The sequence below is a fragment of the Bos taurus genome, chromosome 8 (genome assembly GCF_002263795.3).
Source record: "Bos taurus isolate L1 Dominette 01449 registration number 42190680 breed Hereford chromosome 8, ARS-UCD2.0, whole genome shotgun sequence".
In the NCBI taxonomy this organism is placed as follows: domain Eukaryota; kingdom Metazoa; phylum Chordata; class Mammalia; order Artiodactyla; family Bovidae; genus Bos; species Bos taurus.
Genome location: NC_037335.1, coordinates 95159860 through 95185792, shown reverse-complemented (window position 1 = coordinate 95185792; position 25933 = coordinate 95159860). Strand labels below are relative to the sequence as shown.

At 36.2% G+C, this 25933-nt stretch overlaps 1 protein-coding gene across 4 annotated transcripts in view; it reads right to left on the bottom strand.

The window, feature by feature from the left end:
* Positions 1-25933, bottom strand: part of SLC44A1 (solute carrier family 44 member 1) — a 232341-nt gene that overhangs the window by 81136 nt on the left and 125272 nt on the right. For all 4 annotated transcript variants that reach the window (XM_024996304.2, XM_024996303.2, XM_059889516.1 and 1 more), the window contains exons 5-11: positions 18470-18560; positions 10945-11114; positions 8909-8998; positions 4562-4701; positions 3887-4073; positions 2058-2223; positions 292-448 (exon numbers count right to left, since the gene is read on the bottom strand). In XM_024996304.2, the coding sequence (XP_024852072.1) occupies positions 292-448; positions 2058-2223; positions 3887-4073; positions 4562-4701; positions 8909-8998; positions 10945-11114; positions 18470-18560 (1001 nt within the window). The remainder of the gene's footprint in view (positions 1-291; positions 449-2057; positions 2224-3886; positions 4074-4561; positions 4702-8908; positions 8999-10944; positions 11115-18469; positions 18561-25933) is intronic.

Below are 25933 nucleotides of genomic sequence, written 5' to 3'. Positions count from 1 at the left end.
ATGCATGTTGTTTCCACAGTTAAGGACAGGAAGGAGGGTTCCAAGGAGGAAACTGTGAATTCACACAGAGGAATAGAAGCACAGGATATTTGGGGAAACCTGTGATTAGATAAATTTTGCCAGAGCATATGAGTACGAGAGTGGGAGATAAGGAGACCGAATTAGATTCCACTTGGCAAGGACATGGAAGAAAACATCACACTTGGACTTAATATCATTGGGAATTTTGCTACATGCAGAACTGAGATCTGGAATGTGCCCACACAAAGTCCAGAAAAGGTTTTTCCTTACCTTTCCTTTGAGCTGACTGTGAATGTACATAAGGATCATCCGTGGAATTTTGACTAACGTGATAATGAAAGAACCTTTTGCCACAGTACCAAGGTGATAACGAATAAGGCGATTCACTGATGCCAGAATCGGTGTAAATGGCAAATTCCTTTTATCCCTGTTTAAAAAATGACCAAAAAGACAACTAAAGGCTTGACCAGGATAGAAACACAGAAAAGATTTAGTTCAAAAAAGTGAAAAATTAATTCATTTTCCTTATTCTAGTTCTATGGCAAAATAGCAAAGTAACTACAAGTGTTTCAGATGTATCATGTAAAATTAATGCTTCATTTCTTTATGGTAGTTTCATGGGGTTCTTATGCTCTAATACTTTAAGTTAAATAAAACTGCTTTGAAAGCTCTTACTAGTAAATAGTTATGGCGGTATTTACATAATCAGATAATGGAACATAGAAAGATGTTAGACTTGGCACTTCATTTTAATGGAAAACTGTCAGGCCTACAGTAGTGCATAGTTAGCTCTGAAATTAGGAAAGGAAGTCACAACACCTTTTCTGATCCATACAAATTAAAGACTTGTTAACCTGTGCTAGATCCTTATATAAGCAAAAATACTGGGTTGACCAAAAAGTTCACTCAGCTTTTTCCATACCATCTTATGTGGAAAAACCCAAAAGAACTTCTTGGCTAACCCAATACCTAAGACACTAACTAGATTTATTTTTCTGATAAATGTAATTTAAGTGTAGCATGACCTGCTATTCTAATTAATGTTTAAGAAAGTTACAGGAGAGAATAAAGAATAAAATAATCACCTCCCATTTTCCTACCTCACAGAATTATCAACTACACATTTTGTCATATTGAGTTCCACTTACTTCTTAAAGAAATTAAACTCTTAACAGCCTCAGTTCTACTTCCTACAGGCATAATTACTTAGATTATCTTAAGTTTTCTTTTCTTTTTTCTTGCTTTTTTAAAAAAATTGACGTATAATCGACCTACAATACTATGTTAGTTCTGCATATATAACATAGTGATTCACTATTTCTACACATTACAAATGATCACCACAATAAGTCTAGTTGTCATCTGTCACCATACAAAATGATCACAATATTATTGCCCATATTCCCCATGTGAGACTTTTCATCCCCATCATCATTCATTTTTTTTTGTAACTAGAAGTTTGTACCTTTTAATCTCCTTCACCTATTTCACTCACAGCCTCGACCCCTCCTCTGGCAGTCACTTGATTTTTCTCTGTATCTATGAGGCTTCCCTGATAGCTCAGTTGGTAAAGAATCCGCCTACAATGCAGAAGACCCCAGTTCGATTCCTGGGTCAGGAAGATCTGCTGGAGAAGGGATAGGCTACCCACTCCAGTATTCTTGCACTTCCCTTGTGGCTTAGCTGGTAAAGAATCCACCTGCAATGCAGGAGACCTGGGTTTGATCCCTGGGTTGGGATGATCCCCTGGAGAAGGGAAAGGCTACCTACTCCAGTATTCTGGCCTGGAGAATTCCATGGACTGTATAGTCTATGAGGTTGCAAAGAGTCAGACACAACTGAGTGACTTTCATTTGAGTCTATTTCACATGAGTCTATTTGTTATGTTTATTTGTTTTGTTTTTTAGATTCCACATGTAAGTGAAATCATACAGGTATCTGACATTCTCTGCCTGACTTACTTCACTTAGCATAATACCCTCTAGGTCCATCCATGTTGTTACAACTTAAGTTTTCTGACAAGTATAAATCCTCACCTAGTAAAATAGTAGGTTACCACAGCTCCTGCCACAGTCATCTGCTGACAGGCTAAAATAAATTCACTGATCCAAATCAGGCCCACCACATGGTACCACCACATGTACTGCAGAGGCCCTGACATTTTGAACTCCACAAAGCCTTGTTCATTCTGAACAGCACTACCTAGGAAAATATCAAAGAAGGAAAGAAGAAGCACATAAGGTATAAACCAAAAAACATGGCTATTAAATCTAGGAGATTAAGCTAATTTCCAACAATATATCCCTACCCCCAAACCATTGGCATTATGATCACAGTGTTTATTTCATTAAGGGACAAAAATAATTATCACTTCAAAAGTTGTGTAGCAGAACACTGTAAAATCAAGCATTATGTTTTCCTCAAAGAACATATATAGCTTTTAAAAGTTGCTCTGTTTAAATATAATTCTTACCACATTATCAGTTATTTAGTTTAGTTATGAATTTTCCAACACTTCAGTTTTCTTAAAGAGCTATTACTTGTCCAATAATTACAGATATAAAATTAGCAAAGTACAGAAATTAATATTATTTTCAATTGGTGGTGTGTTGAATGACCAGAGAAGTTACATATACGCTTATTATCCTTATACCACTCTTCACAATTAATTCCATTTAGACATACATAACTTTTGATATTAAGTATGGCTACAAGTAAGTCCGAGCATCTAACTATGAACTGTATCACCACTAGCTCTACATAGATTCAGGTTATTTCCAAACCAGAAAACCCCAAGGAGGCAGGTTGATCTTTGGCTATCACTGGAGTTTGAGGCAACTCCAGAGGAGCACTAATGCATTCATTAGTTCATCTCAGAATGAATCTAAATGTCTGAGTCAGGACAGGAGCTTACTTCAAATCCACAACCATCTCAAAACTGGATATGATTTCGGTCCCTACCTGGTTTAGACTCACTTTGCTGGGAAGATCTAAATATCATGAATGGGGAATGCGTTATTTTTTTTTTTAACTTTCCTTTTTATATTGGGGTATAGCAGATTAACAATGTTGTGATAGTTTCAGGTAAACAGTGAAAGGACTCATCCATCCGTACTCATGCATCCATTCCCCACCAAACTCTCCTCCCCTCCAGGCTGTCATATAACATATCCCTGTGCTATACAGTAGGTCCTTGTTGGTTATCCATTTTAAATATAGCAGTGTGCATGTGTCCATCCCAAACTCCCAAACTATCCCTTCCCCACATTCTCACCCCTGGCAACCATTAGTTAGTTCTCTAAGTCTATTTCTGCTAAGTAAGTTCCTCTGTAAAAAGGTAATGTGTTATTAAAGAGCCATAACCTCTATTATTTCTGATGGCTTATCAGACCTTAGTCCATAAGTGTCTTAAGAACTATATTTCTCTGATGTTTTAAAATATTTTAAGATGGTAACAATAACCCTGTGTACGAGACAGCAAAAGAGACACTGATGTATAGAACAGTCTTATGGACTCTGTGGGAGAGGGAGAGGGTGGGAAGATTTGGGAGAATAACATTGTAACATGTAAAATATCATGTAAGAAACGAGTTGCCAGTCCAGGTTCGATCCACGATACTGGATGCTTGGGGCTAGTGCACTGGGACGACCCAGAGGGATGGTATGGGGAGGGAGGAGGGAGGAGGGTTCAGGATGGGGAACACATGTATACCTGTGGTGGATTCATTTTGATATTTGTCAAAACTAATACAATTATGTAAAGTTTAAAAATAAAATAAAATTTAAAAAATTAAAAAAAAAAAAAAAAATATTTTAATGCAAATCAGTTTCATCGCTAAAAGAAAGCAGCAACATGTCTTCTTACCGGCTGTACCAAGAAAGAGAAGTGTCATGATCCAGTACACCCAAAACAGGACAAGAGCAAAGAAAGTCCAGAAGGGCTGGAAGACTAGCAGCGGCAAGTGAATGAAGACCTTGCCAGCCACGTGGAACAAGGCAATGGTGAGAGCAACCCGCTTGCGCATCACCAGCATGACCAGGAACAAGATAACCTGTATGGAGTAATTTTACTGTAATTAGTATAATAATTATACTAGTGAAGCTCACCTATATTTTTGGAATAATGTTGTTAAAAAGTTTAAAAGGAAAAAAGTGGGAAAATAATTCATGAAAAACAGAACAACATGAGATGGCTTATTTCTTAATATACTTTTCTATAATAAAGAGAACTGTTTTTTAAAAATAGTTACATTATTTCATGACAGTAAGATATATGTTCTTACTAGAAAATGATAATTAATATTCTAGGTGAAAATTCCCTCTCAAAAAGCAGGCAGTGCAGAACAAAATGTCGCATCAAATAGCACCCATCAATTAGGGAAGCCTCTGAAGACTTCTGAGGAGGTCATACCCCATGGGACAGAGATTAACCTAACAGTGATCAAGGGTAGGCTTGCAATAGCTAGGGGTAAGTTTCTGCTTCATTAATGGTCTATAAATAAAACATAAACCTGAAGGACACACCGAGGCCTGTACTCACCGTGAAGACTGTTGCTGAAATGGCATAGATGAGGAGGGCCCGAAGATTGGCCTCAGCTACCTGAGGCTGATCAGGAATAACCGTTTCTTTGGGAGACTTTCTTTGCTTTGCATACAGCCACCAGAGTACACCTGTGCCAGCTGGAAACAGGAAACAATTTTGCAACAATCAGCACAAGAAAATGTGTAACATAAATCCTCAATTTTGTAGACCCTTCCTATACCTCACCATGGACTAACAGCAACAATCCATTTGGCTAGGAGGTGTGTGGCTGTCACTTTTTGCCAGCAAAGGGGGACTCCAATGACTCCACTATCATCTTCCACATTACGCACTTACAAATCTTTAACTGTATCAAATGAACTTCCTTTTACTATATTATCAATTCTGAAGCTGAGAGAGAGCCCAGCAAGGATAGATACCCTTGAGAGGCACTGGTTACTGAAGAGAGCCTCAGCACCTGTTTAAGCTAGGGAGTGTGTGGAAAGCAAGTAAAGGGCATAGAAATCAGCAATGAAGGGACTTCCCCAGTGATCCAGTGGTTAAGACTCCACACTTCTAAGGCAGGGAGCATGGGTTAGATCCCTGGTTGGGCAACTAAGATCCCACATGTCATGCAGTTTTGTGACAAAAAAAAAGAACTAAAGTTAAAAAAAAAAAAAAAAATCAGCAATGAAGCTGAGGAAGGCAAAGATCTTCTCTGTTGTACAATAACCCCAGTGCCTAGTGATGACACACTCACATAGTTGATAAAATATTCATACTATGAATAAATGAAGATCAAATGATAGGTAGGAACAAAGGAAATCCTTGACAGTTTGATAGCAGTGGGCACTAGAAATGGGACATTTTATCTCTATCACTTGCTCAGAGATTCTAGATTGAAGAGGGAGGCATAACTGCCTCCAAATAAGAGAGCTGCATCAGACATCTTCATTCAATTCATTCAGTATATTTTGAGTGCCCACAGCATCTACTGTTCTAGGGGTTAAGGCCTGCATGCATGCATTCTCAGTCATGTCTGACTCTTTTGTGACTCCATAGGCTGTAGCCTGCCAGGCTCCTCTGTCCATGGGATTTCCCAAGCAAGAATATCGGAATGGGTTGTCATTTCCTACTCCAGGGGATCTTCCTGACCTAGGGATCGAACCCATGTCTCTGGTGTCTCCTGCATTGGCAGGTAGACTCTACCAACTTTGCCACCTGGGAAAACACCCAGGAGTTGAGGACAGAGGACAGAGCAGTAAAAAACCAAGCCCCCAATATCACCTCTTCTGGAGCTTATATAGTTTTGGGGGAACAAAAAAAATAAGGAAACAACCAAAACCACAGTATATTAAACCTAAAAAAAAGCTGCTTAGTAAGAGGGATAGAAGTGTTACTGTTGGGAAAGCAGTACAATTTTATATATGATGGGTAACTAAGCCCTCTCTGGGGTGAGATGATATCTGAGCAAAAGAATCAAAGACAGGGAGAAAACAAATCTATGAAACTAAGGAAAGAGTGTTCCAGAGAAGAAGGAATAGTAAGTTCTAAGATGCTGAGATGGGGCCACACCTAGCAGGAGAGAAAGTAAGAGGCCATTATAGCCACAGCAATGAGCAATGGAAAAAGTGATAACAGATGTGGGTAGAGCAGGAGCTGGCTTCCAGATCATACTGTAAGGCCTTGTAGGCTGTGGTAAGGAAATGGGAGGTTCAGAGCAGAGGCATGTATATATCGAGGTGGACAAGAGAAATGCCTGAGAGAGAAGCACTGGGCTAAGATCTTTGCAAATCAACTCAATCCATCTGCACTCAAGTCAAGAGTGAATAATGTCAAAGGGAAATTCCTTAGTATTTGTAAGCAAATACTAAGCATGAATTTTTCTTGTACTGAAGATGAGTAAGCAAAACAAATGGGTCTATGGAAAATGTTTCTGAGAAAGGGACATGCTACTTCCATTTTGGAATCTTGAAGGTACAAGAAAATTGCCTGGAAAACTATTTAATATCCTCAAAAACAGGAATAAAATACATTCTCGCTAAACAGAAAAAGTTGAGAGAAAGGCTGAAGTTACAGGAAAATATATAGAATAAGATAATTGTTACAATGTTAAGGACATTGTTCACAACATCCACAGTAGATATCATTTATTAATCATTTAAACTTGTGCCAGGAATTAGCACAAATAGATGTAACTACATTTAATTACAATGCTATTAAGTGGGTATTATCAGTGCCACTTTACAAATGATGAAATTGAAAATTTAGGGAAGTTTAATAGCATGCCAAATGCCACATATCTGGTAAGTGGGAGAGCTAGGATTCAAGCTAGAGCTAGTCCATCACTAACTCAATGGACATGAGTTTGAGCAAACTCCAGGAGATGGTGAAGGACAGGGAAGCCTGGCATGCTGCAGTCCATGGGGTCGCAAAGAGTCTGACACAACTGAGCAACTGAACAACAGACAGGATTCAAATCTACTTTTATTCTAAAAGCTATGATGCTAAAGCTGAAACTCCAGTACTTTGGCCACCTCATGCGAAGAGTTGACTCATTGGAAAAGACTCTGATGCTGGGAGGGATTGGGGGCAAGAGGAGAAGGGGACGACAGAGGATGAGATGGGTGGATGGCATCACTGACTTGATGGACGTGAGTCTGAGTGAACTCCGGGAGTTGGTGATGGACAGGGAGGCCTGGCGTGCTGCGATTCATGGGGTCGCAAAGAGTCGGACACGACTGAGTGACTGATCTGATCTGATCTGATTCATCTGTTATGAACTGAATGCTTATGTCTCCCCAAAATCCATCTACTGAATCCTAATCCTCACTGTGTTGGTATTTGGAGGTGGGGCCTTTAGAAGATGAAGGGGTCATAAGAGTGGAGCCCTCATGAATAGGATTAGTGCCCTTTTTGTAAAAGAGACCTCAGGGAACTCCTATCCCTCTTCTGCCATGTGAGGACAGCCACCAGATGGCTGGAAACAGGAAGTCAGCCTTCAGATGCCAAATCTGCTGGTGCCCTGATCTTGTACGCTTCAACCTCCACAACTTTGAGAAATAAATGTTTGTGGTTTATAGGGCTATGGTGCTTTGCTACAACAGTCCAATCTGACTAAGACATCATCTAGCACCCAATTAGATTTGAAGGCTACAAACTGAAATGAAAAGTATGATGGTTGAGAGAAGGAAGAACTACAAATTAGATGAAATTGGAATAACAAAATTAAGTAATCAAGTACAGAAGTGATACTGAGGAATATAGCAGATAAACTTGAAGAGTTCTTCCTGAATGTAAAGAAAATGACAAAAGGACTAAAAATGCTAATTTGGTAGATGACTGGGGAATAACAAGAATCTTCAGTCAAAAACCACTAGAATAGAAACAATAATCAAGCACAGAAATAAAGAAAACTTTTCAAAGTTAAAAAAGATCCTCCCAAAAGAGATCATAGGCAAACTTAGTTAAGATTCTGAACTAGACAAAGATTTTAAGTTGTAAGTTAAAAATTACATAAATATCTGGTAAGTAAGGTAGGTTATGGACAAAGGAACAAACTTAGACTGATAATCAAAGTTCTCTGAAATAAAGTATAGATATAAAGCAACATAGTGTATCTCAAGAATTTTATATGCAACAATTTTACATTCACATGTGATGACAAAGGCAATCTTAGATAACCAAGAATTCAGAATATATACAGCCCACAAGTCCTTCATGAATAAATTACTGAACTCAGATTATAGTCAAAACAAATATGAATTGAAATTAAGAACTCAAGAACGGACTTTTATAAAAATAGGAGCAGAATAACTGAATCACTCTGCTGTACACCCGAAACCAACACAACATTGTAAATCGACTATACTGTAATAAAAAATAAAAACAGGACCAGCAGTTATCACTAAAACCAAGTAAGGAGAATCTTAAGGCAAAGGTAAGCAAAAGTCTTTAAAAAAAAAATACAACAAATAATATTTTAACTTTAATAATAACCTGAACATGAACACTCAAATTATTTAATAAGAGCCAAAAAGTACAAATGGGCAGAAAGAAATAGAATTAGAAAGGTAGAAAAGTTTATGCTAAATTTAAAGGGAGAAGGACTCAACAAATACTGCTTCCTTTCAGCCTTTAAAAACCATAGAATTCTAGATTGAAGAATATTTTCTGAAAATATATAGGTTACCAACTGCAGAACTAAAAATAAAATGTATACTATCCAAAGCAAGGGTGAAAATAACCAGAGAAAACATAATTCATACAGCAAAGAAAGATAGGGAAAACAAAATAAGGAAGCATAAATGTAAGGAAAACATAAAACAGATGACATCAGGGGTGACAAAGGAAAAAGTAGCTTACCAAGTGAACCCAGGATGAGCAGAAATGTTAAGATCCACACAAGTATTCTTGATATATACCTGATTATCACCATCAAAATCATGGACAGAACTGTAGGGAAGATAAAGGACACACAGAATATCATTTGAAAACATTAGAAAATATAAAGAGAAACTCTTTCAATTGTTTTCTCCTAGGGAAAATAATTTGTTGCTATTGACAAGTTCACGACCCCAGTTTTGGTAAGAATGGAAACTGGCTGCTTTTGTACCTTGACTTGAGTACTTGTATCACTTGAACAGCATCACTTAAAGCCAAAAGCCCCTAACTGTGGGTTTATAAACGACAGAACAGAATACATGCAAATGCATATGGTGACTCAAAGACAGCACGGCACTGTTGTGGACTCACCACAGGAAGAGACCAGAACTCGCATGCAAACAGATGACAACACACAAAGTGTAGAGAATGACATGCCATGTTTGTGACCAGAAAATTACCAAACATAGACAGAGATCGGTTAAATTAAATGCTACACTTCCTTGTGTCATCTATGCGTTTCAGCAGGACCAACTTCTCGGATGTTTGTTTTGGCCAACAAGTCAGATGGTATATTATCTTTTTCTAGTTTTTTCTCCTCTAAAACTCCAAGATACGGTCTGACTCTATAGAATAATATCCTGAAAACTACTGAAGTCAAAATTCCTGACCTTACTTCTCAACTCGGGTCAGGAGTCTTGATTGAGAAGCTCTTCAAAAAGGAGCAAAGCTTAGCTGAGTTATTTAGCCAACTCCTATACCCACCCCAATGTGACAAAATCTTGAGTGAAAAAATCTCAAAACAAAAAACTGAGAGGATTTAACCCTTGTGTAGGGAAATTCACTTCTGAAATCATAATTTGTTTATCTCTAATTACTTAAAGTCTTGTTTCACAAACGAATAAAGATCTTAAACTTCAAAAAGAAAACTATTCTAATAAAAAATGGAATTCCAATGACTTAACAACATTATTAGCACTACATTTCTAGGTTTGGAATTTTTTTTCTTATTTCAAGTATTCAACTATTTCAGAAATCAAATAATTTTTACATAAGGCTAGACTAATAGTCAAGTTTTCTTGGGCCATTTGCAAAGCCAACTAAATGGTTGGGATCTGTGACTAGGTAATGTTATTGAGGTACTCACATTTGCAATAAATGTACAGGAACCAAAAACAGATGGGAGCGTTTCAAATATCACAGAAATAGCTTTTCATATGGACAGCATTATTTCAACTGAGTCAAGTACTACCTAAGCAAAAAGAAAATACTCTCTAATGACAAGACAGAAATACGGCTAGTCTTCTCAATGACTATAATTGGTGTTAACAGGCATAAACACTCATTTTATGTATATAACAAAATAGTTCTTTGGTTCCTACTACAGTTTACTTCTCCCAACTAAAACACTCTATAAATTCTGATATGGCTACATACAGTTCTCGGATAATATAGGGAACTTACAACTTGAAAATCACATTTATTTATTTATTTTATTACCTATTTATTGACCAAAAAACTCACTGGCTAACAAGTGGAGATTTCCTAATTTTTCCAGCAATACAGTAACATTAATTGTAGCAATGAAAAAATCATATAATCCAAATGTAACCTATCAGAAATTTATGTTTTTTGATGGAAATATATAAGAATATATAACTTCTTTTTATAAGCAAGTAAGCCTTTTGGAATCATAACTAAAAACAAAGGGGTGCTGACTCATTAAAAGAAGCCTCCTATTATCATACTAAGTGTTATTACAGACTTAGTAACCAAACTTTGGGAATATACCAGTTTTCTCCAATGAGGGAAAAGGAAGGGAAATGAGTTTCAGATATATATATATATTCCTTAAAAAATATGTGTATACTTATAACTATATATAATCTGAAACAATTATTTTGGCTATGGGAAGTTAAACAATTTACAAGTATCCCCAGCAGTATTCATATTTTGGTTAAAAGAACAGTCTTCTACTGCAATACTATGTAATAGCTAATAATGAGAAAAACAATTACCTAGTGATAACAAGCAAAGTCCCAATATAATTTCTTTGCTGGTCATTACTCCACTAATCAGCCTGTGTAAGACACTATTGTCACTGACAAAGGTGATCAGGGCCTCTGCAAACTTGGCATAGCAGGAAATGTTCACAGGAGCACAGCGATGGAAGAATGGAATAGGTGCACTGGTGACACAAGAAAAAAAATCAGAAAAAAAATTACTCCTACTTAATATAAATGCCACATCAAACACACAAATGAAAGGTGAATATGACTGCAATACACTCCACCCTCCACACATCATATGGGAGCTAAGAGCTGTGAGCTTAATGCTATGAAGATGACTGTCATGGGGCGTGATGCAAATCTTACCACAAGCTTATCAAAGAGGGTGGAGTGCATATTCCAACAGAAGACATTACCCTCCCCTTCTGAAAAGAAACACACACACATATACACACACACACAACTACCAGAAACAAAACCAAACACTTAGACTCCTCAGCCTACACATCTATCAATCAAGAGGCAGATGACAAAACTTACAAACATTTACTTTATTGAACTGAAAATTAATTTTTGCCGTAAGCTATTTAAAAATAAAAAAACATATACTTTTGCTTGAAATGTGCCACCATTAATAGAATATTTGCTCTATCAGAACAACATACAAAACCTTAAATTAAAAAAGGTATTTGAGGCACCAGCTTATTAACTCATACAAAGTAGTCATACCAAGACATCAACATACAGCAGAATATGCAGCTATTTGAAACAATAACTATGAATGCTAGCATATGGAAGAACTTATAACAATACAAGGGGAAAAAATGAAAAACATATCTAATGTGATGATTACATCTCTGTATTAAAGATCTAAGAATGAGAACAGGGGAAAAACTCTAAAGAAAAATCTCTGTTATAGTCATGGGATTACAGATTCTTTTCTTTTCTTTTTGTATGTTATTATTATTAGGAGATTATTTGTGTCCAAAAAAGAATCAATTATATCAGGTTTATACTGACTGCGGCTCTTACTTGTGAAGGAACATAGCTATGTATAAAGCGTGGTGGAAGTATAGTTTGTTATAACATGGTCCTATTTTAGCTTCTGAGAGCAAGTGCAGATCTAATTAATGAGATTTTAAGCAAAGCTCTATGAACATGCCCTCAGTTGTGATTTGTTCGAATTCTAAAAGAGCCCACATGTGTCCTTATTTATGCACAACACATATTTACATGTGCATTGAGTTAAAATTAAGTTAAAAAATCACTGACTCGATGGACGTGAGTCTGAGTGAACTCCGGGAGTTGGTGATGGACAGGGTGGCCTGGCGTGCTGTGATTCACGGGGTCGCAAAGAGTCAGACACGACTGAGCGACTGAACTGAACTGAACTAAGTTAAAATTTAGTCATTACTAACATGAATCCCGCATTTTCAGAATTATGCATAGGACTATCAGTCATAGTTCTTATAACTTTTTTGATTGGACTGATGTAAGTGTGTTCTCATTCTTGATTGGTACTGTATTTTGGTCAAATTGGTGAACAGATTACATGGTTGAGCACCAAATCCCCAAAGTCTCTAATCCCAGCAAAGCAACTTTGTATGACCTGAAGCAAAACACTGTTTTTGTTTCCTTCCTCAAAAAGCAGTAAGAATGCTTCTTTTCAAGTAAGAATATAAGTGAACTATATATTGATTTTCCTTTAATATTGGTACATGAGCACCATTGGGAGTAAGAATAAGCATCTTCCATGCTGTTAAACTTTACGGAGCAATAAAATAATGTAATTTTAAAGATCTAGCCTTACCTTACTTATGCTTTACAGTAAAATATATCCAAAAATGACAATTATAGGCATGTTTATTTTAAAAAAACTGCTTCCAAATACAAATGTGGGTGTATTTGTATATACCTTCAAAATGGTGTTGGTGAAAGATAATGCCAAAGATTTGATATTTTGACACAAACTGCAGAAAGCCAGAGCATTCTGAGTAATGCTTGAATTACAGATATGTAAATCACCATTTTTTGATCAAAAGTTGTTTCATTAATGATTTGAAAATATATTAAATTATAGATTTCTTTTATATAAAATAGATTTAGTTAGAAATATTATAAGAATCAAAAAATATTAACAAGTTCTTACTCAGTGGAGACTGACCTGGGACAGAAACCTTTAAACTAACAACTGTGTTGTGACCTACAACTGCTTTTTTCCTGATACTGTCCTTGCCAGGTTAACGTCCCTGTCTAAGGACTTCTAACCATATTTTAAGCCTGGTTTTCTATCCTTCAAAACTAAAGCCCTCTCTGGTCTATGAATGTCTACATCTTCATCTGCTTTATTTATTATCCTAAAATCTCTGATGTCAACTCTGTTTAACTCACCTGCCTCCAACCTTCAACATAAAATACATCCACCTAAGAACACTGATGTTCTGTTTGTAATATGCACCAGTTTTCTTGGTCTTACTCCCGTTTTCCTTTTTCCTGTCATGTACGCATAAACCTCACACTCTGTCAAGAAGTGGCTCCTCCTAAATCTCCCATATCCTAATAGGATGTTGGTATATTTTTATACTCAGAGAGAAATACACAAGATCTCCAAAAGGGAGTGGAACCTGTGGCAAAGAAAACTGGACGTGGGTTCAGAAGCCCTGGGTGATTCTCCTAAAATTACAAAGCTGCAGGTCACTCTGTCTTTTTGCTTCTCTGTCCCTCCATGTGTCATGAAAGGGTAGGAGTTAAGTTCTCTGTAAGTCTTTTCACATATCTTCATCATCATCATGCTACTCATAAATCAGTGATTCTAAATTAATATAAGCAGGATGCCCAGTAGCTTTAGCTTTTTTCTGCTTTCCAAACTTATAATGAGGACAGCTGATTTGAAAAGGGAAGACTTATAGTCTTAAAATTCTAAGCCTTCATTTTTATTTAAGGGGAAAAGCTGAGTGATAACAGCTCTGAACTTATCCTTTCAAGTCATTTGTATACTGTATATAAACACTTGGTCAATTAGAAAGAATACTTTTATAAGTATCCTTCAAAGAAGTGGAGTAAAGTAACAACAGTTTGTTGCCTTATAATTCAATCTATGTCAGTTAAAAAAAATCTGACAGCTCTAAATTTAGAGGTATAAAAATAGCACAAGCTGATTAACTACATTGTCTATCTGATGGTCAAAATCTTTTCTTGTGGTAAGGAATAACAGGTAAATCTAGTGTTACTGAATAAAAGGAATAGAAGGCAAATAAAAGAGAGGATAACATTTGGACACAACAGCAAAAATGAAATTAAATACTTAGCTTCAAAAATAAAAAGTATTAGATTCCTTTGTCATTCTTTTTTCTCAATTCAGCTCTTTCCCAAACAGAAACAACTTGACCAGTCACAAGTTTTTAATACTTGAATTGCTTTACTATTTAAAAATTCTAAGTAATCATGGCATTGAAATGGTTTGTCTTATATTTTACCACTTAAATCCCATGTGATATAATGAATTTAAGATGAGCTATCTGATTTTGTATATCTCTCAGAAAAGTTAAACTTCTGAGAGCCTAGTACATGAGATCATTTCTACTTTAGTGTCTAACCCAAATGACACACTCTGTGCTTCTTAATTAGGAGGAAAAGCATAAAGAATTCTGTTTATAGGAAGTTTTCTACCTTTTAAAGCCCACAGAATATTGAATCTTTAAGAAGTCAATGTCATCCCATTAGGAACTAACTGATGCCGTTTCACATTATTGAAACATTAGTCAACAAGAACAAATGAATTTATAATGAGTCTTTTAAAGATTTTTTAAATTAGCCACTCACAGGAAAACTGTATCTCACCTGGGCAAACATATTGCCATTTATCTGCCTTTAAGTCCAGATTACCACAGTTAATGAGCTCCCTCAAAGTATGATGACAAACAATGCCTAATATCTTTTGTCCATATGCCTTCTTTCATAAGACAGAAGTCTGCACCTCACACAACTATTTTAAACCTCCAGGTTATAAATAAGCCATTACACTTGATTTCTAATTAAATTTTATTAAAGAAATAAAACAAAAAAAGGGTTCTGGCAATATCTCTATAGCATAGCAAAGGCAGGAAATAAGTAATCAAGAATCTAATGGCACTATGCAGTGATGTTCACACGTTTCATTTTATTTCCTTTCTCTCCTCTTTCATTTCTATACTCCCTTTCTCCCGCTTCAAACTAACTGTGGTATAGACTTTGCTGCTGCTGCTGCTGCTAAGTCGCGTCAGTCGTGTCCGACTCTGTGCGACCCCATAGACGGCAGCCCACCAGGCTCCCCCGTCCCTGGGATTCTCCAGGCAAGAATGGAGCGGGTTGCCATTTCCTTCTCCGGTATAGACTTTACAAGATCTTAAATTCAAATTCTGATTCTCAACAGTTAGTTGTGTGACTTTGAGCAATCTATCTAACCTTTCTCTTATAAGAGACAATATCCTTACAGGCTTTTGAGAGGGTTCAATGAGATAACACAAGAAACTTAAAACAGTGCTTGACACCCAATAGGTGATTTATAAATTCTAATTCACCTTGGTCCTTCACTTAAAAAATATAGATAAACTATTTTTTTTCATGACTATTAGTTTCTTATTTCTGTATCATGTTAATTCTCTAACACCTAGTGTCCTTTCTGGCATCTGAAAGTATCAAAATAAATGTTTGTTTGATGAGTAAACTGAAGTTATGAAATCTGTTTCTAGTACTGCAGTTTTCTCTAGCTATACTCAGAACTTTAAGCATTATAAATATATATATAGGCTGGCTAGAACCCCCCATGGCTACCATGTTCAGCACATCACCAACAGAGTTCTGAATCTGGATACAATATGGCCCTTTCTAGGCACTAGTTTGTAAAATTCAAAAGCTCTTAGGAACAGTAACCATTTGGCAATTGTGTGGCATTAGTGTTTTACTGCAAATTAGTTTACCACTGTTTTTCTTTCAAATAGACACTACCTTCATCTGCAGAAAGTTCCTGAGTACCCAGGAAGGATGATGACGTGGGAAGGTTCTAGACGCTGATACAGATAATACTCTGAGCCATACACCAAGCACAATAACATATGTTTAACACATAATATCTTATTTAATTCTTACAGCAACTCCATGCAAGAGGTATTGATAATCCCACTTTATATATGAGGAAACTTGGTTTACTAAGAGCTTAACAGACTTGTCTATGCTGAGGGCCATTTGCCTGCATCACAGGTTTGCCTAGTCTTAGTCAAAAGTGTTAGTACATATAAAAAAGTCAATCAAAGTATAGTCCCTACTCTTTTTAAGGACAGACACTAGATCTTCCTAGTCTTTGGAGATTTGGTATCTAATCTATGTGTGAAACAGGGTAGTGACCTAAATTTTTTATTCCAACAAATTTATTGTTTTCTGATCCTTTCACTTTGATTGCCAGATACTAGGTTTACTATGTACAAGGTCTTGATCTGCCTTCCTTCTGTCAATTGTTTCTTTTCATTTACTTTCCAAAAAGGTGAGTTCAGACAAAAGTGATAGATTGTGAACTACTAAGATAAGTAAAACATGAGGATCTTTAAATAAAGTATAAACATTTATATAAATAGTTTTCAGACAGTATAGATTCATCATTGCATCTTGGATTACTAAGACATTAGTGGATAACCATGCTACCAAGCCTGTCCATCTCTAACATTCAAGCCCCTAATTCTATGTTTTCTGTCCTAGTGAATGCCCTTAGGATGCTGTACATGAGACTTTCATGAGTATGCAGCCAAGACTGGATCACCCAGCATAACCAGGAACAGGGAGCCCTCAACATGGTAGAGTCAGAGGTCAGAGGTGCAGGAGGACATGCAGTATGAACTGCCCTCTACCCTAAACCCACGTATATTATACTAGAGCAGGCAACTTCATTCTCATACCATGGCTTTTTCATACCTATTATATTTATGCCTTAAAATAGTGACTCTCTATACTCAAATATGCGTTTAAAATAGGCGTTAGCAGTTGAATAGATAAGAGAACAGAGCTTTTCTTGTTTTTACATTGATAATTTTCTCTATTCAAAGAATCTCTTTTCTTTATTGTCACAGCCTCCCTAATATTCTCAATTTTCATGAATGGAGTCTCCTTACCTATTGGTCTAAGGGGATAATTTGTAGGTCCTTCCTATTTAGTATCTTTTAAAACAGTCCCATTGTGTTTCTGTCTGTAGGCTTTAAATTTTAATTTCAATAGCAACTTGACAAAACTAAAAGAGCAGGAAATCAATTAAACTGATACGTCCTTGTCAGCTTTTCAACAAAAAATTTCAAATTCAAGTTAATGAAGCATAAGTAATACCCCTAAGTCAGTTGAAGGAAAGGAGACATAAGATGAGAATTTTAACCAATAGCTTCTATAATTTACTAAGATACAATAAAAGGGGTTTTGATTCCGTATCCCTGGGAAATGTTCATGTTATATACATGGTTAGTGATATATGCCAAGGTTCTTAAGACCAGACATGCTCCAAACAGTATATACCTAATTCTGAGGATATATTCTACAGTGCTTGAGAATCTATTTCCTTTAAAAAAAAATCAATTTATAATTTTAAAATTTGCTTACTTAAAACTACTATGAGATCTGTCCAAAAAAAAGAAAAGATAAAAGAAATATCTAAGGAATTCCCCAGCAGTCCAGTGGTTAGGACTCCATGCTGTCACTGCTGAAGGCCTTGGTTGATCCCTGGTCAGGGAACTAAAACCCCAGAAGCCCAAATCTGTGTGACGTGGCCCAAAATTTTAAAATTCTTTCAAATAAACAATATTTCTTGTTTCATCTTTGTATCCATTACATATAGTAGGTACTTAATAATAAATGTTTGTTGATTAGGACAAACAGCTTATTACAGAGAAAGTACCTAAAGGATATAGCCAGAAATAAAGTATGGAGACTAATCACTGGCATATTTTTAAATTTATAAAGGTAATTTAAAAATGATACCAGTTAGGATGATCAACTTCAAAGAAACTTCAAAGAATCTTTTGAGACTGTGAGACCTGACTTCCAAATTTTGCTATAAGGTTTATAATATCAACAGCTTTCTATACTTGAAAACTATGACATTAAAAAAAAAAGTGAGGGACTTCCCTGGTGGTCCAGTGATTAAGCCTCTGCCCTCCCACTGCAGGGTGCATGGGTTCAATCCCGGGTAGGGGAACTAAGATCCCACATGCCACTAGACGTGGCCAAGAAATAAAATAAATAAATTATTTAATTAAAAAATTTTAAAAAGTGAGCCCACCAAAGAAATTTAAAGTATTTGAGAATGAGAAATGTTGTTTGCCTGTGTGTATGTGTGTGTGTCTGTTCTTTAAAATAATGTGAAATTCATGTTGTCATTTCTATTACTACTTTAAAAATTGTAAAGTACTGAAACTGGGCAACAGGTATCATCAAGTCACTCTTTTCTCATAACATATACAGTTTAAAATCTACCTACAAAAACAAAAGTAACAAGTTAATGAAATACAGTAAAATTTACCTCGCTGGAACAGGTAGTTTGGGGCAAAGACCTTTTGCTTTTGATGATGCATATTCAGAAGGCTTTAGGTCATAGCTGCATAGTGCTGAGCCTGTTGAAAGAAAAGCTATATGTTAGCTAGCAGAACAGAGTCTGAATAAATTCTTTTATTAATTCATTTAAATTTTATTTTATAGGTTAATATTAATTCAACATATACAACTTTCAAACATTATAGAATTAATAAAAGTTTGATTTGGTCTAATAGTATCGATCCTTAATCATTTGAAGCAGATTCTTCTCTGGAAACTTATATAGAAAGTTTAATTAACAGTATTAGGGTAATAACAATAAATATTAGAGCTATCTTCATTGAGTGTCATATGTCAAGCCCTATATAATATACATGCACACACATATAATTTTATAAAGAGTCAACTTTTCATTGTAACTGACCCAACTCTATCTAGAAATGTCTTCAAACAATGGAAAAAACTAACATGATAAAAGTTCTCCTGAAGAAACCAAGAGTTTTTGCCAGCCCCAGTGCTTCTGAGGGTTAGGCTGAAACCAGCCCATTTATGGGGCTGGTTCTGTTCCCCATGCAGGTTTCTCATCCCAAGAGAACAGTTGTGATGGGCAAAGGACCCGTTTCCTCCTCCCATCACGCTGTGAACTCACTGGTGGGGTGAACTTTGCTCTCATATATATAAATTATATAATTTACTTTAACTTTACTAGGCAGGCATTACTAAGCCCACTTAACAGAGGAGAAAATAGAGGTTAAGCGATAAGGTAAATAACTGACATAGCTAATCATCAATAAGCTGGGATTAAACCCTAGATCTCTTTGGCTACAAAACTCCTCTTCAACTACATATGCCATCTCTCCTTCCTATGCTTTCCATTACTAAATATTTAAGGTTGCTACATATAGCACATAGCATTCAGATAATACACTACTTTTTTCTTATGTAAGAGGCATGAGACAGTAACTGTAAATAAACTGAACTATGATCAAATCAATCAATTGATCAAAGGATTCTCAGTTTTCAGATAGTTTAAAACAGCTTAAATTTAGTCTTAGATTGGTTATTTTCTGACTACATGGCCAATACATACATACATACATATATACATATATATATGGGCTTCCCTGGTAGCTCAGCTAAAGAATCTGTCTACATTATAGGAGACCCCCGTTCGATTCCTGAGTTGGGAAGATCTGTTGGAGAAGGGATAGGCTACCCACTCCAGAATTCTTGGGCTTTCCTGGTGGCTCAGTTGGTATCTGCTTAGAATCTGCCTGCAATGAGAGAGATCTGAATTCAATCCCTGGGCTGGGAGGATCTAGAGAAGGGAACGGCTACCCATTCCATTATTTCGGCCTGGAGAATAGTCCATGGGGTCACAAAGAGTTGGACACAACTGAGTGACTTTCATTTTCATTTATATGTATATAATTTGGATGGATACAGTACACCAAATCCTTGATTAAGTCTTATTCAAGCAACATGCTAATTTTACAATATGGCAACTATTATACTATAAGGTTCATTGTACAAAGACATTGTTAGCTAGGGACATTTAGGCTTTAGCTCTGATTTTGCTCAGGCCTACTATATTATATCATGTAAATTGTTTGTATTTCATTATTGAAGTTCTTACTAGGTTACTAATTCGGGCAAATACTTTATTATTAAATACAAATAGAATGGCTTTGCATTTATATTATAGCAATAATGAGATTTTGCACTGTATCACCATGCAATATGTTTAAAATATAATGTGAAGGCAGATTTTAACACTGAATTAATTGTGAAAACATCATGTGAGGACATGAGAAGGAACTAGAATGGAATACAGAAAAAAAGATTTGTTGGGACAACAAAACGGAGAGGTGTATTTCATTTACATCTTGTACTTTCAATCAAAAGAATTTGAGAAAGCCACAAACCTGCACTACATCAGTAATGCTGCCTCCAAACCAACTGAAGTGTTTGAATATGTGGGCTTAGTAGCATATTTACATAAATACATGTAGCATCTATTTTATATTAAAATATCTCAGGTAATTGGGCAGTGTAAAATATTTTTAAAGAGATACTTGAAAGTTGCATGGCATTGTTCTTCAAGTTTCTGCAGCTCTTTAGACTCAATAGGAAACTAAGTTTCTAAAATTCTTTTCTATCATTCTCTTCCATTTTAATGACTTAGTTAAGCATGAATATTAAGCGTCCAACTTCTAAAATTAGGCTTTCATGTTTAAAGATAACACCACTAGATACTATTTATAGCAATTTTAGAGAAAATATGACAGCCATGGCAAGCAAACACTTTAGATTAATTGTAAAATAGCTGGAGTCCTATTATAGAATTGCTCAAGAAAAAATAGCCACTGTACCAGTAACTGCAGGGCAAGCACCCAATGTGATCATCAACTTCCTGATCTGAATTGTCCACTTACTTCTTTCAGAGTCCAAGAGGGAATTGATTTGCACAACACGAAAGGCCCTAACTAAAGCATATTGTGTCAGTGCTGTCAAACACACTGCTCCATTTGAATTCAGTGAACATAATCTTCATCCTCACCCTTTTTTCATTTTAAAAAAGGAGGTCAGCAGGTGCAACAGAGTTCAATTTTATAAAGACTTTCCCAGGATAATGCTCAATGAAAGGATAATAGCCTTATCTCTGACGGTATTCTGGGACAGAGGCCAGTACTAAATAGATCCTGTACTAAATAGATTAAAGGAAAAAGATCTTTACAATGTGCTGGTAGTAACAATCAGAAGAAACTTTATATTGCTTCCTACTCAAAGGACTGATGGACAGAGAAGCCTCAATGAAGAACCTTAAAACAACCCAGAAATGGCCAATGTTTTACAATTGTTTCTCTTTTCATGTGTATTGCTAATATATTTTTAGTGAACTCTTAAGGCAGTATCTATTTTTTTTAGTAGTAGAAGTATAAACAATAGTAGAAGTATAGACATAAGATGTTTGGTTATAAACAGCAAGACAATATTTTTCTTCTACTGCAAAAAACAGGGAAATAAAGTGCTAGAGTAATGAAAAGTCTAAAGCAAAGAACAAAAGCTTCTCAAAACCACATCAGAGGCAATCCATGCAACTTAGCCAATGTTATTCACAGGCCATCAGAATGAATGATCTTAGGAACCTAACTTGGGTATATAAGCATTTATCTTGGTAAACAGTTGCTATTGGCACCAGAATGTTTAACTACTGCAATATTTCAAAGGCTTTATAATAGTTAATTTTTTATTTTTTAGCTCAATATCACTTATAACAACTTCACTAAGAGGTATGTTTCCATCACCATGCTCCAAACATTACAGATGAAAAAAAGTAAGTCATATTTCCAAGACCTTTTAGGAGATCACTGACAAACTAAGAAATAGAATTCTTTACCTGCAGCCCACAATGCTTCTTCTGTGTCTTTCCAATAATCATAATCAGACAAGTATTCAACATGCTCCTGAGAAAAAAAATGTATATTCCACAGACACTGCAAAGATAATATATTTTTTCCCATTACCCACTCTCTAAATCTGCTCTGCCTCCTTCCGTTTTAAATCTACCCTAGGTAATGGCTCCACCATTCATAAAATTCCCAAGATGAAGTATGGAAGTCATTCTGTATCTTCTTTATCTACGTCTTCCATTTATGTTTTCTCATACTATTCAAGACATTCAAGATACCAAGTCCTGACAATCAGACCTTTCTACATTATTTTTTTTAATAATTTTTATTTAGTTATTTTTTTTTTTTTCTTTTTTTTTTTTTTTTTCTCTAATTTTATTTTATTTTTTAAACTTTACATAATTGTATTAGTTTTGCCAAATATCAAAATGAATCCGCCACAGGTATACATGTGCTCCCCATCCCGAACCCTCCTCCCTCCTCCCTCCCCATACCATCCCTCTGGGCCGTCCCAGTGCACCAGCCCCCAGCATCCAGCATCATGCATCGAACCTGGACTGGCAACTCGTTTCCTACATGATATTTTACATGTTTCATTGCCATTCTCCCAAATCTTCCCACCCTCTCCCTCTCCCACAGAGTCCATAAGACTGTTCTATACATCAGTGTCTCTTTTGCTGTCTCGTACACCGGGTTATTGTTACCATCTTTCTAAATTCCATATATATGCGTTAGTATACTGTATTTATGTTTTTCCTTCTGGCTTACTTCACTCTGTATAATAGGCTCCAGTTTCATCCACCTAATTAGAACTGATTCAAATGTATTCTTTTTAATGGCTGAGTAATACTCCATTGTGTATATGTACCACAGCTTTCTTATCCATTCATCTGCTGATGGACATCTAGGTTGCTTCCATGTCTTGGCTATTATAAACAGTGCTGCGATGAACATTGGGGTACACGTGTCTCTTTTTTGACTGCGCTAGGTCTTCATTGCTGCACACAGGCTTTCTTTTCACTGCGATGTACGGGCTTCTCATTGCTGTGGCTTCTCTCGTTGCAGAGCACGGGCTCTAGGGCACTCAGGCTTCAGGGGTTGCTGTGCACAGGCTCAGTAGTTGTGCACACAGGCTCAGTTGCCCTGCAGCACGTAGGATCTTCTCAGATCAAACCTGTGTCCCTTGCATTGGCAGGTGGATTCTTCACCACTGAGCCACCAGGGAAGTCCTAGATCTATGTTATTTCAGATCATCATGATCTCTTATTGGGTCAGTTAAACTACTCTCTCAGAGGGTTTCTTACCTCCATCCTGCACACAACCTTCAGAATGATTTCTGTAAACTTAGGATTCGTTTATTATACCTCTGCTCTCAGGACAAATTCCAAACTCCTTGGTTTCAAGGCCCTCCTAAGGCAGGCCTCTACCTAAAACTCCAGGCTCATTAATAAACTACTTACAATTCTTGCAGTTTCTCAAGCTTCCAGGCTTTTTCACATGCTATTCCCTCTGCTGAGCTGTCCTTTCCTAACTATCATCTGAAAGAGTGTTCAAGTTTGAGGAGAATTTCTACAAACTACAATATTCACCCTCTCCGTCAAGTCTTATCTGATGCACCCAAACAAAGCTATTTACTTCTTAGCTGTATTATAAAACACATATTATTTTATAATTTTTTAGTTTACATATCATTTCTATCTTTAGAATGTGTGCTCTTTGAGAACTGGGATCTTATGCCTTCAAAATATCTGGAATTTCTATTTCCTGGCACACAGACGGCACTCAAAAGACATCTGTTGAATAAAACAGACATCCTGATTAACAACAACAAAAAAGAATTATTTTATCCTGTTATATTTTGGTGTTACATGTTATATATAATGATATATGCTTTTCACCATTCACTACAAAGTATACTATCTAAAACAGGTTTTCTAAACCTTGGTGTTAACACAATTCTCAGGCAGTTCTTGGTTGTAGGGAGCTGACTTGTGCATTTGCAGGATGTTTATCAGCAACCCTGGTCTCTGTCCACTAGATGCCAGCAGCCTCCCTGTAACCTCTCACCCAACTGTGACAACCAAAAAAAAAAAAAAACGTTTCCTGACACTTCTAAACATCCTGGATGGGGGAGGGGGAGGAGGTAGCTGTGGCAAGTGCAAAAATCACCCTTAGTTAAGAAATACTAGTCTAAAACATCAAATTATTTGAAATAAAGTGTTGGCATTGGAGGCTAATTCTTATTTTAAATTTTTGTTTGATTTACTATCTCAATAACATTTGTAGGATACACCAAGAGGAAAAAAATAGTCCTTAAAACACATGGTTTAGAAAATTGTAGTTAATAAAAAAGAAAATCTTTAAATGCAGAAGTTTTTGTTATTAAGAACAAATGACATGAATATGAGTTCAATGAATTTAATTCCTTTCTAAGTAGGAAAGCATTCTGTATTTATATGCCAGAAAAGAGCAAGACAATTTTCCAATTTCCATTTCTAGTAACCAATAAAAAGGATGGACATATTTGCAATTTTCATGAAGCACTATTAACGAGCTGGAGATATGGCACCTGTAATCACTACGGGCACATACTAGGTACACACTAAATATCTGCTGAGGGGATTAACTTTGGTCATCTTTGTACAAGACTCCTACCAGGTATTGCAGAGGATAAAGAGAAGTTTGACTGTCTGCTCTAATGCAAGCTCCTTACACATGGCGACTATACCTTGTTTTTGTCTTTCTGGTACATATTTAATGGGTACTAATTAATTATTTGTTGAATAAAGTAATTACTTAGAATTATATTACTAAATTTAAGAATTTCCCCCTCTTTTTAACAGTCAAGTCTCCCTTGATGATCTCTGATTTGGAGGCAATTAAATCAGTTGCTACAGTTGTTCATTGCACTCATTTATAAGTGATAACCTATCTTTTGATATACTGTGGCCAAAAAGAAGCCATACTAAGCAACTATACTCCAATAAAAGTTAAAAAAGAAAAAATATCCATACTAACTTTGTGGTTTAAGTTATAGTGTAACTGACTGGTAAGAAAAAAAGGCAAACAATAATCTGATTGCCTATTCATACTAACTCTACACTTACCAACTAGATAACAATAATCAAAAGGCTTGTTAGTATTCACCTACTTTATCTGAATGGATCACACACTCTCTCATGATTTTCAGCAATGATCACTGAAAGCACCAATCTGCATGGCTCACCTCAAAATGTGAACATGGCCCAAATGGCAGGTCATAAAGCACTCTGAATTTATACAAGATACAGTACATTGAAGAAGAACTCCTAAGTAGGAGTGCTATAAATGGAACACAAAAGAAAAATAAGAAATCAGCCATTTTACTACAGTGTTAGGGAAAAGAAAATAATATCAAACAACAGTTTGATAAGAGTAATACAAGAAATAATAAGGAATTCCATGTAAAATACTAGCACCAACTAAGAACAAGCAGTCAGCCCTCAACTTACAGGTTATTCTCATTTCTAAACTTTTGTTTAGAATTTAGACTATATGTGGAAAGAATAAAACGACATGCAAAGCATGGGCATGGCACATGCCACTGTGCACAGCACAAATAGGGATTATGAATACGTTGAAACAAAACACAGAGCTTCAGTCTGATTTGCCTATTTAGACTCAAATGCCCATGCTGAACATTAGGGACAGTGGAGTAAAGTGAACGGTGGACTATAGACCAGAGGTGGTGGTAGGACCAGAATCAGAAGAGAGAGAGGAAGAGGAAGAATATCTGAGCAGGAATCATCTTCCCTTCCCTTCACCATCTGTCATGGTTTGAGCCCAGTGGATGATCTGGCTGGGCTGAGATGAAAGTTTCATGTAAAGTTGAAGTTAGTGTTAGAGGGAGGAAGATGCCTCCCCCCGCCCCCACAATGTATACATTTTTGAGTTTTCCAAAATAATGATAGTAAAGGAGGAAAGAAACTTGTTCATCAGAAACGGCAGGGAAGGAAAGTTGATGGATTCATGCTCTGCTGAAAAATAAGACCTCAGATGGG